General features: G+C 39.8%; 1 protein-coding gene across 2 annotated transcripts; it reads left to right on the forward strand.

The window, feature by feature from the left end:
• The first annotated feature begins 73 nt into the window (after positions 1 to 73).
• LOC139445590 (IQ motif and ubiquitin-like domain-containing protein) lies at positions 74 to 12185 on the forward strand. 2 transcript variants are annotated; one of them, XM_071226748.1, is made up of 13 exons: positions 74 to 162; positions 2421 to 2788; positions 2909 to 3313; positions 3472 to 3606; positions 4225 to 4392; positions 6571 to 6902; positions 7495 to 7705; positions 7909 to 8084; positions 8556 to 8726; positions 9027 to 9203; positions 9808 to 10056; positions 10426 to 10611; positions 11473 to 12185. In XM_071226748.1, the coding sequence occupies exons 2-13, from the start codon at positions 2425 to 2427 to the stop codon at positions 11650 to 11652; spliced, it is 2754 nt and encodes a 917-aa protein (XP_071082849.1). In that variant the 5' UTR covers positions 74 to 162; positions 2421 to 2424; the 3' UTR covers positions 11653 to 12185. The 2 variants fall into 2 exon arrangements, with proteins under 2 accessions (XP_071082849.1, XP_071082848.1); XM_071226747.1 differs by having other exon boundaries at positions 2421 to 3313.
• The last annotated feature ends 6087 nt before the right edge of the window (positions 12186 to 18272 follow it).

Raw genomic sequence — 18272 nt, forward strand, 5'->3', positions numbered from 1 at the left:
ATTGGTCCAATTCGGAAATCGTGCCAATGAGAAGGTTTGTCTTATACAGCGTCAGCAAGTGCGTGGTAACCATGCTGTCTCCAAAACAAGCAGGGAAAATGGCGGCCGTCTGCGATAACATGTCAAGTGAAAACATCTGAGTGAAGTTGTATAACGTAAAGGGTATGCTATTTCATAAGTTTTTTTGTTTTCAATTATCCGGTCTTTTACGCGTTAATATCAACACCACTTCATATGAAATGCGTTTACTGTTACAGTGCATAAAACATCCGTTGTCAAGCAGGTCGCTGACTATTCCTTTATGAAAATTCTTGGGAGGTAAATAAATTAATGAGGTTTAGAAGTTATAATATTTCAATTTAGTCAGTTACTTTGGAGTGTATAGGACGAAAGTGCTATGTTCATAATTGTCATAATTGTTCATTTCTTTTGTAAAAAAGGATCCGTGAAATTAATATCAGTTTGAAAATTACGGCTAATTCATAACGCCTCCCTGTGTTCCTTACAACCTCACTCGTTGATCTTAAATACTTTATTAGTTTATACACTGTTTCATGTGTTCCGAAACTAATTAGTTTGATTTGTTGATTGATTGACTGTGAACATGTTTTTAATAATAAGTATGCGTGTGATACATAAGTTATTTATTAGGAGTGTAAAATAGGTATGATTGCAAAACTGTATAGATCTATGTGTGCGAATGTATTTATAAGTGTTTGTGTGTGCGTGCATATGTGTATGTATGTGTGTGTCAGTATGAGAATAACAAAAGTTATCGTCAAGGTTAGAAAACTGTACCTGTTCAGGTTGTTATCAACACATGTACTACAATATGTACCAAATGTGTAGCTATAGGGGTCACTGTTGCCACAGGTATTACAGAAATAAACCCCGGGTACCTTCCTGTATTCACAAATATTCTCTTACATGACTATGTTGATGATGTCAGGATTATTGGTCTGGTTTTGTGCATTGTGCAAATATCATTGACAAGCTAGGGTACATTTGTGTGTACAGAAAGGTACCTGACCTGTTGGGCTGGGACGAGTCCAAATTTACTACCCGGGTACCCACTGCAGGTCTCAAGAGTTGGGAACAAAATGACTGATTGGTAATTGTTTTACCACAGCCTTGGCCAAAACTATTTAGATACATGTTTCAAACAATCAGATCATGCATACAGCGAAGTTGACTTAAGCTTTGTCTATACTCAAACATACACATCGTCAGAAAGAAATGTAGTGTAACCACTGAGCTATCATGAGTTTTTGTCATTAAGCAACATATCACGTGACTATCCACTGGTCTGAGTACTAACTAAAAAAATAACATTCTTTCATAAGTGTCAAGCTTAGCAATTATTGGTTTTGTGCAATCTGTGCCAGAAATGTTTGAGACTATGAGCCCAAAATTTCAGGTGAATTCTGTGTTTATTAGGTGTACTATTATTAGCTTAACGTACAGAATTTTACCTGACTCAGGCTTTGGACTTGTGGCCGAAGTCGCCATTTGTTGTTGTAGATTGTTTTGGGGTGATACATAACATGCAAATATCCTGCAAACACGGGGCGTTCAGGTAGCCTAGTGGTTAAAGTGTTCACTCGTCACGCCGAAGACCCTGGGTCAATTCCTGACATGGGAACAATGTGTGAAGCCCATTTCTGGTGTCCCCCGCCGTGATATTGCTTGAATATTGATAAAAGCGGTGTAAAACCAAACTCACTCACTCACTCACTCCTGCAAATGCAAATAGTAGAACTGGTACTTCAAACCGAGTTCATTTTTCAAGTAATAGAGTTTTCCATTGATGGTAAATATGACTTTTTAACTTCTAATGCAATATTTATGAAATGAATGTTTTTGTTGTGTATATCAGTGTTATTAATATACTAGTGGGCAAGATGACACATGGTCAACCCTGCCATTCATGAGCAGAACTCCAGATAAGCATTTGGTTATTTGGGTATTTCATGGTTTTTGATTTTTGTTAGGCATCCACAATTGTGAGGGGGTATTAAAAAAAATTACCCACATTTCTTTCCATTTGAGTATTTTGACTTGAAAACCAGTTTCGAACAATTCTTGTAAATCATTTAAAACCAAATGAAAAGTAGCATGCACATTTTTTACAGAATGTAACTGTCTTTTCACAATCAGTTTTTTAGTTTTTGTTGCATATTTGGTATGCTAGAGCCTGTGATGAATCATGGACAGTGGTAATGCTTGATGGATGAAATAACAGACACCCATAATTGCTCCTGATCTGTTGTAAGTACAATGAACATTGTTCTTCCCTTGGGATGCAGCATATTTTTTTCTGTGTCCATTCTCTACATTTGTGCATACTGGATGCACATTTGTAAGTCATGTAAAACCTTGTGCTTATCAATGTAGTATGATCTATTTTTATATATTTACAGAAAAATGTCTGATCAAGAAAAAGAGGAAGTTCCGGGTGAGTCTGCAGACCAGAAAGATTCTCCCCATCAAGAGACTGCCCCGGTAGAAGATGTTCCCCAGGACACAAACCCTGCACCTGATGAAGCACAAGGAGACACCACTCCAGTACTAGTGCCTCAGGCAGAGCCTGACCCTGCAGAGCCTGATATCACAGAGCCTAACCCTGCAGCTGGTGAATCAGGAAAACCTGAGGAGGGAGGGTCAGCTGAAGTAGAAGTCACAGGGGAGACAAATGTCCCAGTTGAGAGTGAGGGTCAGAAGGAAGAAGTAACCAAAGAGGGTCAAAAGGAAGAAGTAACAGAAGGTCAGAAAGAAGTAACAGAAGAGGGTCAAAAGGAAGAAGTAACAGAAGAGGGTCAAAAGGAAGAAGTAACAGAAGAGGGTCAAAAGGAAGAAGTAACAGGTCAGAAAGAAGTAACAGAAGAGGGTCAGAAAGAAGTAACAGAAGGTCAGAAAGAAGTAACAGAAGAGGGTCAGAAAGAAGTAACAGAAGAGGGTCAGAAAGAAGTAACAGAAGAGGGTCAGAAGGAAGAAGTGATAGAAGAGGGCCAGAAGGAAGAACAGAAGGTTGATGAAGCAGAAAAGACAGAGCAGGAACCAACAGGAGAAGAAGTTAAGGCTGAAAATGCAACAACTGAAGAAAAGGCTGAAGTAAAGGATGATGTGAGGGAGCAGGATAAGCAGGAGCTGGAGGACAAGCCTGAGGTAGAAAGAGCCCCTTCCGTAGCAGAGGTGGGCACAGAAATGAGGAAGATAGAGGATGAAGGTGTAACACTAGATGGAAGGCAGGCGACTCCAGTGAAGCCAACTCCTTCAGTGAAGACCAAGGTGAACCTTGATGCAACAGCTACAGGTAGAATACTCACATTACCAAAAACATAATCAAGGTATTTAATGATTTATTCTAATAAATTTCATGTTCTTTTGAATGCGCCTTATTAAGTTGCTTTGAATGAGAGAGTAAGAAAACATCACAATGCAAGGGATACATATGATATTTTGTATGTACAGTGAAGTTTGTGCTGATGCCAAGCGGTCAAGTGGTCACTCTGGCATGTACACTGGGTCAGACTCTCCAGCAGCTCAAGGAACATTTTTCCAGTGAACTCAAGATGCCGGTCAATCTGATCCTGATCATGCATGATGGTAAGTACGCAGAGAGTGTAGATTCCTCCTACTATGTAAACAACTGTCATCACTTATCATTAGGTTGTTCCATACATCACTCAAGCAATGACAGATGCTTCAGATCACAGTTCTTTAATTCTTTAATCTATCTGGAATTAGAAGTCATATTTAAAGAATTACACTCTGCACTTGATGTGCCATCTTGAGATAGTCACCAAAATAGATTACCGTAGTAGTAATAGGTTAAATCACAAACAATCCAGTATTTAAAGAAAACTAAATGCTGCAGTTTTTTTGTGATGATAGATTACAACTGTATCAGGGTTCAAGATTAAAGTCTGAGACTAGTTAAATTAAGGATGGACTAGTAACATTTCCTTGTCAACTTCCACTTTTTGTATGAGGTAGATGGCAACTCAGTAGCAGACCTGTAGTGACAAAAAATAATAAAAATACATTTCTAACCTGAATATCGACAGTATTAAAATTAATGGGTGTCCTGTGGCTATCTGCCCAAATATTTTCATCTGGGGATCCCTAAATCATTAAAATGTGTTCTTAGGATAACAAGTATATCAAGGGTCTCTTGATTTTTATTGTTCAGTTGAGCACTGATGTGTCTGGTGATGTGTGCAGGTAAAGGTATAAGTGAGAAGTCAACTCTGGCTGATCTGGGCGTGGGTCCAAATGGCACTGTTCAGCTGGAGATGCAGTCTGCTGATCCTGTCAACACACCAATCAAGTCCTACCGTCCTCGTCAGGAGTATCACATGCCTGACGTCATCACTGTGCGAGTGCAGGGAGGTCAGTCTGTGTTACCTTTTGCTCCAGAAGGCATCACTGTGGAGTCAGTGTGAACATTATTTTACTGAACTTGCTAATAATATTTCGATGTCCAGCCTGTAAGGCTTCATTTTCTTGATTCTCAGGTCATACTTTAAAATAGCTGATGTGAAAGCACTGTACTTATATATATACTCCAATGCCAAATATGCAGAATTTTTAAACTTATCCTATTTCACACTATGCATTTCTTCTTATTCTTTGATCCTGGTGTGGAAACATCCTAGGACAAAGTTACCAGCTTCAAAAACACCACTCACCCCAACACAACCCATACATCACAAAGTCACCACTGTGATCATGGGTCATGCACCACTGCCATTCCGTGTGACACGATCCCTGCGATCTGATTATCTGACATATCCAGCACCCTTATTCTCATTTCTATTGCCTGGTGTTTGGACGCATTCCTGAACGGAGAATATATTTTGTTTGTTTTTTTGTTTTGGTTTTTACATGATTGATTTCACGTCTGTTTACCATTACCACGGAGATATTTTACATTTGGAGTTGTCACGTCCCTTTTCACAACCTGGTATCGCCTGTTTTCTCTACTTGACCCCATTTCCCTTTGTTGTGATTGTTGTGGAGTGTGGGGTAATGATACAAATTGTCAAGCAGTGTGTTGCCCTGTCAGAATTGGATTTCAAACTTACTTTCGCAAGTTTTCGATAAGGGCGTTTGTTCATCATTTAAGGTATTGTGTACGGTTTCCGTGCATGGTCATTTCTCCGCGTGGACACTCAAACAATGTGTTACTCCATGTGGCTGTGGCTTAATCTTCTTGCTAATAAGAAATTAAGTCTATTCGGCAACAGTTACATCGCTTCCAGTCGAGGAGGATTGCTCACCGACTCGTTTTGTCTACCGCCCTTCCCGCCTATGTATGGACCGTCTCACTTTCAACTGACCACCGGCCTACTAAGAAACCTAATTACCTTACTTTAACAGCAGTATGATCAACTATTTTTTAACCATCATGAGCATCAGTCAACGTCTTGTGATACGTTGACCTGCACCAACCTGTTGGTCTCATCTGTAAAGTCTCCTCTTATGGCAAGCTTGAGATTCTGAAGATCTGTTCTCTACAAGGACCTGGTCCACATCCAGTCATGGATCATATTACGGTGCTCACTGAAGTGAAATCAACTTTAACAAAATGAACAGGTTCTGACAATCGAGATAATCAGCCACTCATTCTCTGTATCTAGTCTGGATGAATGATGGAGGTTCAGAATGCTGACCTCTCATTGATTTTCGTTCTCCTCAGGACTAATACCTACACTCCCCAGCAAATAATCAAAGATTAGTTTATGTTCCCCTTATCTTCTCAAGAAAACAGACAGAGTCAGGAACGCACGCATATTCCTTATTCAGGTTGAATCATCAGACAGATCAATATCATCCTGAGGATGGATATCAAGATGCTTCTGATGCATTATGCTCTCTTGATAGCACAAAGAGGGTTTTTTAAGCAAACCTTACACTAATCCTTGTAAAATCCTTTGAATTTTCATGATTAGTTCCCGTAAGGTTGAGATGTTTACAAGCTAGGGTATCTGCGCCCCACCATCCAACTGTGGGATAAATGCATAGTATGAGAAAGGATAAGTTTAAAAAATTGTAAATTTTCTAATAAATTGTATATTTATGTACTTATCCAATCTCACTCGCTAAATGCCCACCCAACCATCCCCGCATCACAGTTATACCAGCCTGTAGAATCTAAATTTAGAATGAGGGTTCTGGATATGTCAGGTGATCAGAATGCAGGCATCGTGTCCCACGGGATGGCAGTGATTTAATGAGTGAGGGGTCCACCTGCAGAAGAAGTTGTTCCAACTTGTGTGGCAGATACCCTCATACATCTGCCACGTAACCCCAGAAGTGAATAGTTTCACTTCTTTGATCACAGGAAACAGTTGCTTATTTGTAAACATCATAATTTCAGTCAGACTTGTCTAGTATGTAAACTTAGCCCAAAAGATGAAAATATGCTTCATTTGAAAAAATGCAATATACCTGTATTTTTCAAATATATTGTGATCAGTAATTGTGGTATACAGGTATACCAGTAATACTTGCGCACCATTAGTAAACAGCCTAGATATGAATGTCTTTGAAATTCTCCTTATGTAGATGATGAAGAACCCAGAGACATTGTAGTTGAGATTGAACGATCCACAAAGAAGAAGCCTTTCTTGGGAGGATTCCGCCACAAGACAACTGGCGTTGAGTATCACAATGCTTCAGCACAAACTGCCACCAAGCCGAGACCTGTGTCTAACATAGAACGCTACTGTCGGGACACACAGACAGTCCAACAGCGTCACCAGCCACAGCAGACGACCAATGACACATCAACACAGATGACAAAGATTGGTGTGTTTGTGTCCAATATGTCAGACAAGCTTCTTATCCCAGGCCAGTACACGACGGCTGATGATCATCTAGCCATGCTTCTTAGAAAGGTAGGTATATGTGTTCTTGATTTGTTAAGACAAGGTTGATGTTCATTTGTCCATTCAGTGAGTGCATGATTCTGAGTTCATGTTATATAGTCAAAAAGATTTCAGACATGCATCAAAAAGATCTGTTCCCATGGTGGTTTAGGATTAAAACATGCTTGCTGTGGGAACCTGCTGAAAAGATTTGTTTGTTTGTTTGTTGTTTAACACCACACTCAGCAATATTCCAGCCATATGATGGTGGTCTGTAAATGATCGACTCTGTAACAGACAATCCAATGATTGATATCAAAAGCATCAATCCACACAAATGGGATATGATGACATGCATCAACAAGTCAGCAAGCCTGACTACCCGATTCCGTCAGTTGCCTCTTATGACAAGCATAGTCACCTTTTACGACAAGCATGGGTTGCTGAAGACCTGATCTTCACGGGTAAAAGAAGATCAGAAGGTTTCAATGTGTACCTGAAAGTGACGTGTGATAGAAGAAAGTTGAAACTGTTAAGTTCAGAGCATTGCAGAAAATACTCGAAGGAGTGCAAGCTGTACTGGATATTTCATTTGTATAAAACATTAATGTGTTTGTTCCAGATTATTATCATACAGAAGTACTACCGCCGCTGGTTGTCCAAGAGATATGTGCACAAGCTGAAACAAGATAAGCAGCGTAGGTTAGAGTGGGAGAAGGAGGAAGAAATCAGGAAGAAGAAAGAGAAGGAAGACAGAATAAAGAAGGAGTTTGCAAGACGAATGAATCCAAAGAACAAAGAGGACTTTGATCTTCTCTTTCATGCTTTGGAAAGTAGGTGGAAGATTGTTTAATTTGCTTCTCAACTGATATTTACGGGAAAATGTAACAAAGTATCTTCAATTATTGTGGGGGGATTCTGTTATGCAAAAGTATGAAATTCATGACATTGTCATGGAAGCCATTAAGACTTTCATTAGTCTCATCCCAATCTGCGAATGTAGAGGTGGGAAGTTAAAAACAATTGTCTGCTGTAGAGTGGCGGCAGGAGGAGATAGAGCGCATCAACACCACCCTGGAGGGGGCTGAGAGGAAGGCTGCTCTGTGTATGTTGCTGGACCAGGAGACCCAGCTGTTGGCGGCCATCGATAGGCACAAGCTGGAGGCCGGCTCTGAGAACAAGGACCTGCGCATCCAGAGCTTCCTGGAGAAGGTTGGTGTTTAATATATCGCAGAGTATGCAGATCCAGAGGCGGGGGCTCATAAATTTCGGAAGCATTCATGGTAGTCACAGTCTGTGCCAAAGACTTTTGAATCTACTAGCCTGTTGACTCGTAACATCATTTTCATTAGATTTTATTGTTATCTTATGGACTTTCATTATCTGAGCTTACTCGACTAAAAAGAATCGTTTTAGACTTAGGCTTTGAACTACTGGCTAAGATCTCAGGCTGTGGTCAGATATACTAAAACTAAACATATTACAACTCTATAGTTACTTCATATGTATTTTCAACAAAATGTCCAAATCACTATTTATAAATTGCCAAATAACATAACGCACCCCTCCTTTTCCGAATAGCTGCACTTTACCTGCATATGTCACTTTTCAACAATAAAGCACTCATAGTAGACTTTGATAAAATGTGTGCAAATGTGGTAACTGTAATCTATTGATCTTAAGGCTGCTTCTCCAAAGAAATGGAAGGGTCATGATGGAAAGGTCACTGAAATGGACACCCCATATACAATTCGAGCACGAGAACTGCGAGACATATACAACAGTATTAACATGAAGTATCTGACTCAGGATGAGCGACTGGATGTGCTTCTCACTCTCAAACACACTGTGAAGGTGAGATCCTGCTCTGTCAGAGCACTGAATGCTTTAGATTTCTTGAATTCTTGAACATCAAGGGAGTCTTTTCATTAACAAAAGTAGTAATGAAATGTCACAAGTGGCAGAAATTAATATTCTCAGACCCTATTCAATCACAATATGAAAGCATTTTTTGTCTAATTCTAACAATAAAAACTGAATTTGTAACGTTTTGGTATATAATATTCCGTTACAAATTTACCATGTCATAACCCATGATTTATCTACTTTTATTCAAGTATGTATTAAAGTCATCCTTATTGTTTTATCTATTAGGAGCATGACTGCAAGTTAACGCAGGAGATCATTGAACTCATCGACAGAGAAGCCGACCTGTTGATGCGAGGTGTGAAGGAAACCAACTTGGATGGACTCAGGAAGAGAATCTCAACTCTGTTCCTCCAGTACATCAAAACTCCCACTTTCAACCCTGAGTCTGCCAAACTCCTCAAGGTAGACATGCTGCTAGTACTCTATACATGCAATTCATTACTAGTGGGCAGCTCCTTTACCTACTGTGTATGTTTGTCATTGTGGAAGAGATTTGCTTGACAAAAATGAATGCCATCCATATCATTAACAGATAAATCCTGTCTGTCTTTTGGGGAAGCAAGGACTGATTAGATCCCCAGTAACCAGTACATAAAGATGTTAACAGAATGTACAAATCTTCATAAACATTTCCCATATTTAAGTAATATGAATACAATCCAACCTTGGCAATGTCATACCAGTCCATTTTATGAATAGGGGGTGTAAGTTTGGTATTTCCCGGATATTCTCACAGTTTTCACTTCGATTATCCGTCAGTTACCATGTTTCATTCTTCATTGTTCTTTGTGATTTATCGTCTGGCTATCTTATGTTCTTGAATAAATGAAGATTGTCTTAATAGACATATATATACATATGCCAATAGTTAAGAGAGAACATCTTTAGTAATGTAATTACAGGGCATTGTTCAGTGTCATCCCGATTGATTCCTGGACTCATCTCATCTTTGTTGCTATAAATGTATGATGAATGGTATAATACTTATCTCTCCTACTACCCACAGGTGCCCCAAGATCCATCCACTCTCCGCAAGAACATCTACTTCTGTCCAAGCTGCAACAGTTATCTCCCCTCCACCGAGTTCTCCCTGTCCTCCAACTCGCGCTATGTCGGCAAATGTCGCCGCTGTGGCAAGACCGACAATGATGCTCGAGTTCGACAGGACTTCAGCCATTTCCGGTTCATGCTCAAGTCACTGCGGAAGGCTGAGGAGGGATATGGGGATCGATCACAGATTGCATTCTTGTTGCAGGTATGGTTCTACTTTTGAGTGGAGAGCTAGGTTACCTGTAGATATGACCACCCTAACTGAATTTGGAACCGAAAGCGCAGGCTCATCTCTGATCCAACTAAATACCTATGCATTTAAAATATTTTAAGATATTTAATTTTATGTGGGTAAGTATGACAAGCCTGCAGTGTGTGACATAGTAGACACAATTTACAGATAAGAACTTCTGTAAATTATTACTATAGTAGAGTTTCGGTATAGATCATTATACCGTCGTCAAGCAAGTTGTTATCTGTATATTGTGTCAACTTTGTCATCTGTCAACTTGTAGGAAAGACCTATCAAACAGTTCAGTGTGTGACATGTATACATGTACGGTTGTGTCTGCAGGAGAATGACCTGCAATACTTGGTGGAGAACATCTGGAACAGCCAGAGTATCCTCAGTGCCTGGGAGGACCTGTATGACCTGATACTGGTGCGCTGGGACAAGCATGATGAGTGGTCGCCATGGAATTGTGTGCTTCTCACCAAGGAGGAAGCCTCGGCACATGACAGGCTACACAGTCTAGAAGAGGTAGGAGGTTGGGAGGCTACATAACAGGGTAGTGTGCTCATGTTTAGTCAGGAATATAAATCTGGTAATGTAAGGTGGGGAGAGTGACCTCTATGAACAATCCAGACAATCCAGTAATTGACATCATGAGCATCACCCAAGACAGCGAGCTTGACCATGCACCTGATCCTGTTAGGTGACCTAGCTGCTTGCTGTAAACATGAATAGTTCCTGATAAAATTATCAACCAGAGGAGTAACACTTCATAAAGTCTTATAAAACAATGGTCGCAAACCTGGACATGACATTGCGCTAAGTATAATTGACCACATGTATTGGGCAGGTTTCATATAGGGGGCTTTAACATGTAGAATACTTTGTCTTATAAAGTGAATGTTGAATTGAAATACAGTTGAGTCAGTATCATTGTCATAATGGACAAACATCTTTCGTATGGTTCAATCCAGATCAGAAAACAAATGTTTGCACTACTATCTTCAATATTAGGATTAATCCCATGCTAACCCCAATACTCATCACTTCACAAAAGGTTGGCGGTGGGGTAGCTTTTTGGTTAAAGCATTCACTTTACAGGTTCGATTCCCCACATTTGTACAATTTGTGAAGCCCAAATCTGGGGTTCTCTGCCATGGTATTGCTGGAATATTGTTAAAAACGGTGTAAAGCCATACTCACTCCCACACTCTTTTAAAAAATGATCTGGAAAGTTTTAATTTAGCAATGCGTTTAACCTCAAAAGTATGTCAATAAAAATAGAGGCACTGAGTTGAGTTGGGGAGGGAGGGATTTAATACCAGTGTGGTAGTCAGCGAATGAGTTAGAGTATTTGACGGCCAACTACACAGTGTGTCTGTATTTCAGGGTTACGGCCAAGTGTTCATCCACAAAGTGAAGCAGAAGCACACCCTGGCCAGGAACTACTTCTCCCGCCTCCCTGGGATGGCGGAACTCATCAGGAAGAGGACGGGCAAGAGGGACATCCAGAGCAACAGAGGACCATCCGTGGCTGGAACAGCGGTCCCAGTACAACAGAAGGCATGAGCCCTCCCTAAAAATATGTCCCTTTGACACGAATATGAAGTTCTGATATAAGTGAAGGTTTATGAGAGGATCTCACTTTGACGATGGCGTTTATTGTATAGAGGTGGTTGCATGATGTGCAGATGCAGTCCAATGACACATGTTGACTGTCATTCGTCATATTTGCACCCATTAAAATGATTTGGAAGTGTTTGGGGAAGTATATTTTGTATCTTTATTACACATTATTACATGCTTTAATCTGTACATATTTTTACCATAAATGAGACATTCGGGTGTTATTATCATACGTTTTGTCACTAAACTTTGTGTACAAGTTAGAATCTATTTATCTCAAACCTGAAAATAAGAACTGATCATGATGAACATGGAACTTGCATTTCAATTTTTAATTTTGTGTAGGTAATGTCAATTTGTACTTTCTGTTTATATGAGGTATGATAATACAATTTTGTTGAGGAATTATAAATTAATAATTACTGTACAGAAACATTGTGAATTGTGAGATATTGGCCATATGTTCTGATATGTGAATTAAAGAATTACAATACAACATGTGTGTTCAACAGCAATTTTTGGACTGACAAGTTTGTGCTTGTGACATTCATTTCTGCGGATTCCAGGTTCTGTTCGGTGACTTGGTTGACTGCATGTCATATCAACCCAGATGGTGTGGGATGTGAGGTCATACTATCAATCACTGGTAATAAGCTGTCACACTAATGGACATGGGCCTTCACTCACTACCAGACCCCACTGACATAGCTAGGTGTAGTCTCTTCCCCCGTGGACATGGGCCTTCACTCACTACCAGACCCCACTGACATAGCTAGGTGTAGTCTCTTCCCCCGTGGACATGGGCCTTCACTCACTACCAGACCCCACTGACATAGCTAGGTGTAGTCTCTTCCCCCGTGGACATGGGCCTTCACTCACTACCAGACCCCACTGACATAGCTAGGTGTAGTCTCTTCCCCCGTGGACATGGGCCTTCACTCACTACCAGACCCCACTGACATAGCTAGGTGTAGTCTCTTCCCCCCGTGGACATGGGCCTTCACTCACTACCAGACCCCACTGACATAGCTAGGTGTAGTCTCTTCCCCCGTGGACATGGGCCTTCACTCACTACCAGACCCCACTGACATAGCTAGGTGTAGTCTCTTCCCCTGTGGATATGGGCCTTCACTCACTACCAGACCCCACTGACATAGCTAGGTGTAGTCTCTTCCCCTCCCCATCAGTCATGAGTTGATACACTTGTCCTGCCGCTGTGAAACTTGACACCGAAATCCAGCTGGAGTATTCAAAAGTGGGAGGTATGCTGCAACAGAGTAGAATGACACACTTTGTGCCAAGTCAAACACTGAGGGTTCATCCCATCCTTTGTATGTGATACAGGTTTAATGCTTGTCAGGCCTGTGTCTGAAAGCAAACTCACAAGAACCATTTGAGACTGCCTTTCACAATCACTGAAATTAAAACACTTCACCCAGACATTTACAGCTGAAACCACCAAGCTCTTTGAGAAGTGTCATGTACAAGAGAACATCACTGTCACATTCGATGTTTTTATTTACAAGGCACATTGTGTCAGCAACACGAAATAATTCTCCAGCTCAACAAGAAGCTGTAACGATTACAATAATAAAACTCTTCACAAAATACATATAGATAGACATAAGGAGGTACTGTTTCCACGCCTCTGTTTGAGCACTCATTTCAATCCCCGAGTCAACACATTTCAGAAATTCACATGTAATTTACAACAATCTCTTTCAGTCAATACCATGCTGTGATATGTCATAATATACCAGTAGTGATAAGCTGTGAGAAAAACAGAACGCGTGGTCAAAAGGAAAACCTATATGGAATGTCAGGTGAGGTATACTGCTTGGAGAGGAGCATCTTCCAGCCTGAACACATCCTGCACACTGATGATGCGGTACAGGAGGAACGATGGTCCTAAATACAATCTCTTCATCATACAAACTGACAGATGACAACAGCACTTGATGTGGCAGCTAGACTGATGTGATTAATGCTTTTATGAAATTACTGGAGTGCTTGAAAAACGATTAAAGGTTTCATACTTCAGAACATTTACTGATATAACTTCCGGTGTACAAAGCTGAACCTTTTGAGTTTTTCGCTTGGGAAGGTTTGGCCTAGGCCAGTTCTTCCCCTAGTGAGAAATATCCTATGCCAGTTCTTCCCCGCCCCTGGCCAGATCTTCCCCCTCGGGAGTGAAGAGTTATGAAAGAAAGCATATCTTTCTTTTCCCCCAGCATACAATGTCATCATCTGGTCAGTCTGTCCATATTTAGTTTCCAGATCAAAACTTGAAAACTGTGAAGGATTTTCCATCCACACTTGGTACATATATTAACCAAGGGCTGAAGTGGTGCCTTTTGCTATTTAGGGATGTTTAGAATTTGTATTTTATTCCTGTTTCCATGGCAACAAGTTTAACTTAGACTCTGTTCCTAGTGGTGTGTTTGTCTGGACCATATCTCTAAAAAGTAAAACTAATAGGTATTATTTCATGAAACTTTGTACACACAAAGACCAGATTGTCAACTAGTGCCTTTTGCTATTTAGGGAATTTTATTTTTTAATTTTTCATTTCACGGCAACAAGTTTGACATTGACATAGAAATACAAAGTTCTGAATATCAATTCAGTGGTCAGTGGTATTGTTTTAAATGTTCAATAACTACTCTTGTATACAGACAGACAGTTCAGATATAAATTCTCTCATCACACTGGACAGTCAGATGATCTTCCCGACCTGAAGTCATATGGGTGAAGGTCCAACCAAGATGGGGAAGAACCAGCCAAAACAGAAGAGAAGATTTGGCCCAGGCGGGATCTTCCCGACCTGAAGTCATATGGGGGAAGGTCTGGCCAAGATGGGGAAGAACTGTCCTAGGCCAAATGTTCCCTGGTGAAGAACTGGCCTGGGGGTTGTTTCACCCCGGTATAGATGTGGACACTTGAACAAGAGTACATCTTAATGATGGTACTCATATCTCATGTCAAGCTTTTGTAATTGGAAATTTGATACATCCAAAAATATCATATACTAATATCACATACTAACCATATCACAATATCTCCAATATGTATTTAAGATATGGATTTCAATTATCTAAAATTCCATCGATTATATTTCAATATACTATCTTCAACATGAAGATTTTGTAAAATACTTGGCACATATTTATTTCAATTAAAAAGAAAAGAGAACAACTATTTGTTGTTCACAACCTATATGTGTCTTAAACACATAGGACATGAAAGCAAGCATAAACATGAACCACTTAGTGTTGTTAACACTGTAAACACTGCCAGCATTAGCCCAGGTGTGACTAATACCTTCTGGAAGTGTAGTCTTCACAGCTGTTTGGACAAGTACAGTCAAGTCCCGTTAATCTGACATCGATGGTTGCATATGATTAATGAGTATGTCGGATAAACGAAATTTAGTAGTATCAACGTTCATGATCGAAAAACGGACAACTACACGATAGATAAGGATTCAAACACGTAATAAAAAATATAAAATACATATTCATATTGTTATGTTACATTGTTGGCGGAATATGTTTTCTAATCATGCAACCTCTAAAGTTTAACACAAAACAACTGTTACGGACTGTATGGCCGATTCAAAATACTTTAAAAAGCATAGTCTGGAATGGAAGTCGCATCTTTGAAGCTAAGAAAGCTGCTTTCTAAGTGGCTAACATCAGCTTCCTGTTGGTCATTTCATTGGTAGGTCATAGTATGCGAAATGTTGTTCTGACGTGACCTGTAATGGGATGTCCTCGTCGATAGCGAGAACTTGTATCTAATTTTATTAAGATTAAGGTAATCTAAGCATGTGAATTATCCTATTTAAAGCGTTAATTGTTTATTGTTAAGCAAGTTTATCTCTGCAGCCGTAGTAATATGCAGCTACCAGCCGATTCGTCTCGCATCAAAACACAGGCTGTGTACTCGCAGGCAGTGTACTACACTGAATCACTGGATTAACGAGATTGATTAATGAGTGATTTCGGTAATTCGTTGCAAATTAGGTGTGTCGGAGTCGGAGTGCAAGACTGTCGGATTAACAGGTCTAAATAGCACTGATTTAATCGGTTCCCATCATTAGTGTCGGATAAAGCCGATTGTCGGATTAATGAGTGTCGGATTAACGAGACGACTTGATTTTGTAATTTTGCAATTCACATTTAGTAATGTGTTATTTTTGTGAAGAGTCATGTTCCTGGACACAGTGGTTGATTCATAAAAACAACAGCTTCACTGATAGCGAAAAAAGATAGTGTTTTGTTGGTTTCTGGCATTCATTGGTGCAGGTCATAAATGGATATCTCTCTCAAAGAATAGAGTAGAAATAGTTGAGAGAGTTATCCACTGACACTGTAAACATACCATAACTAAACAGCAACTTCACTTTAAGTTAAGTTGATTATAAGGGGATTTCATGTATAGTTGATTGCAAGGTAAGTTCATGTGTAGTTAAATGAGTTTAGTTTCCACTGTGAACCAATCACCAAACTAGTAAGATGTTTGCATTACATCAAAAACAGCAGCGGTCCTATCCCAACCTTTTCCTGAATGCCCCCAAACTTTCCAATCAGAAACATATATCATGAACCATGTTAACTTCACCACATCAGATCACAGTTGACCTCACACATGGCCAATACAATACAATACAATTTTGAAACAGAAAGTCCAATGTGTGTAGCTACCTTATTAACAAAGTCATAAGCACTTCCGGTTTCACAACATTGCTTCTGGTTTAACAAAAAGTCTGTTCTGCAGCTACCTTATTAATAGATTGTTAATCACAAGTCATCATCAATATCTCTAGGGCTTGCATTCAGGTAAACCTACACTAACCCCTGGACCAATTCACATGGTTCTCGCGATCTTGAAATACCTACCCTTGATTTTCATTAAAATTTTACAGACCAATCAAACCTCGAGATAAGGGGGAAAAAAATGGGTCAGGGAAGTAACTCATATTGCCTACAAACCAAAGCCACCACAGTTTTAATGGACATTAAGACATCCTTTCCATCAATAAGATACTTGAGGGCTTTCTTTTGCGTGTCATTCAGTTTTTCGAATTCCTCGCAAACTCTTTTGTAATGAGCGGGATTGGTCGCTAGGTTACTGATACTGCCAACCCAACATTGAGACTGGTTAGTAACTCGCATTCTGATTGGTACGTTAGACTTACCGGTAGTAGTCTAAATAGCCACCAAAGGCGTGTCATTTGAAACTGCAATAACCACTGGGATGGATCCAGGGGTTAGTGTAGGTTCACCAAAATGTGAGCCCTGGAGATATAGAGGATGGTTATACGTACTTCCGGTTTAATGACCTTCACCTTCGATCTCAGCCATGAACTGCCAAGAGATCATTTATATTGATGCAGTTTAACACATTCCAATCATAAATAAGAGGACATTGCTTGTTGCAAGCTCAGCTGGTGTTACAAATGTGAGGTCCCCATACCATACTGACAATACTTCCTGAATGAAACTATTTAAAGTCATTTGAAACAATCATGATAGGTATTGAATCAGAGTTCATCTTAACTGATTGCAAAAACCTTTGATTTTTCCTCATGAATTAATCAGAAATTTTCTGAAATTTGAACCATTTGAAAACTTGCCATCTAGTCACCTTGACTTCATGGAGGTGACCCCAAAATTGTATGTGATGAGATGATGGTATACTACATTTCACCATATTCCATTAATAAAGATTTGAGTTTTCGTGTACACATGCTTTTTGTGACTAGTTCATACTGAATGACCTTGACCTGCAATGTCATCCAATCACATGTAAGAACATTACTTGTGGTAAACACAGGTGGTACGTGTTACAAACCGAAGTCTTCATTAAATTAATTGCAATAATTTTTGAATGAAACTATTTAAAACTCATTTGAATATCCTTTAGAGAAAACTTGATATCTAACACAAGCACGACATATGACAGGTAAATGAGTGAAATTTTCTTATGAACTTATCCAAATTGTTCCATAATTGAACTACAGTGACCTTGACCTTACATGGGCAGAACAGTTGATGCAATGGAGACCTGACCTCCGGACCATGTGTACTAAGTCTCATTCAAATACAGTCATATGTATACCCAAAATGTTGTGAACAGAATGTCATTCAAACACATGTAAGAAAACTTCCCATTGGGGTATATAAAGCAGTCAGTGTTTGGGGAAAACAGTTGTGGTGGCGTGAGGGCATGAGGACAGGTCAAATTCCTGAATACACATGACGCTTAGTCATGCTATACAACATTAAATATTCCTTACAGAGTAGAGGCCTATACACTTTTAACTTTCGAAACAATCAAAACAAAACTAGTTGTTAATTGTGAAGATCCTGTTTGTGTTTTTAGTCTGTTAATTTTGGACATGGCAAAGATGTATGGCAGTCAGTAGGATTGCTTTCTGGATCAGGATGGTGGTGGTGTGAGCGTGCCGACGCTAATTGTGCCCCACTATCCACTATACCACAACACTGAACGTGTGCTACTACTCATTCAAATAGACTGGTGTGGTCATCATACATCGA

This window comes from Haliotis cracherodii, unplaced genomic scaffold (assembly GCF_022045235.1).
Source record: "Haliotis cracherodii isolate W230 unplaced genomic scaffold, xgHalCrac1.p SCAF_6, whole genome shotgun sequence".
Classification (NCBI taxonomy): domain Eukaryota; kingdom Metazoa; phylum Mollusca; class Gastropoda; order Lepetellida; family Haliotidae; genus Haliotis; species Haliotis cracherodii.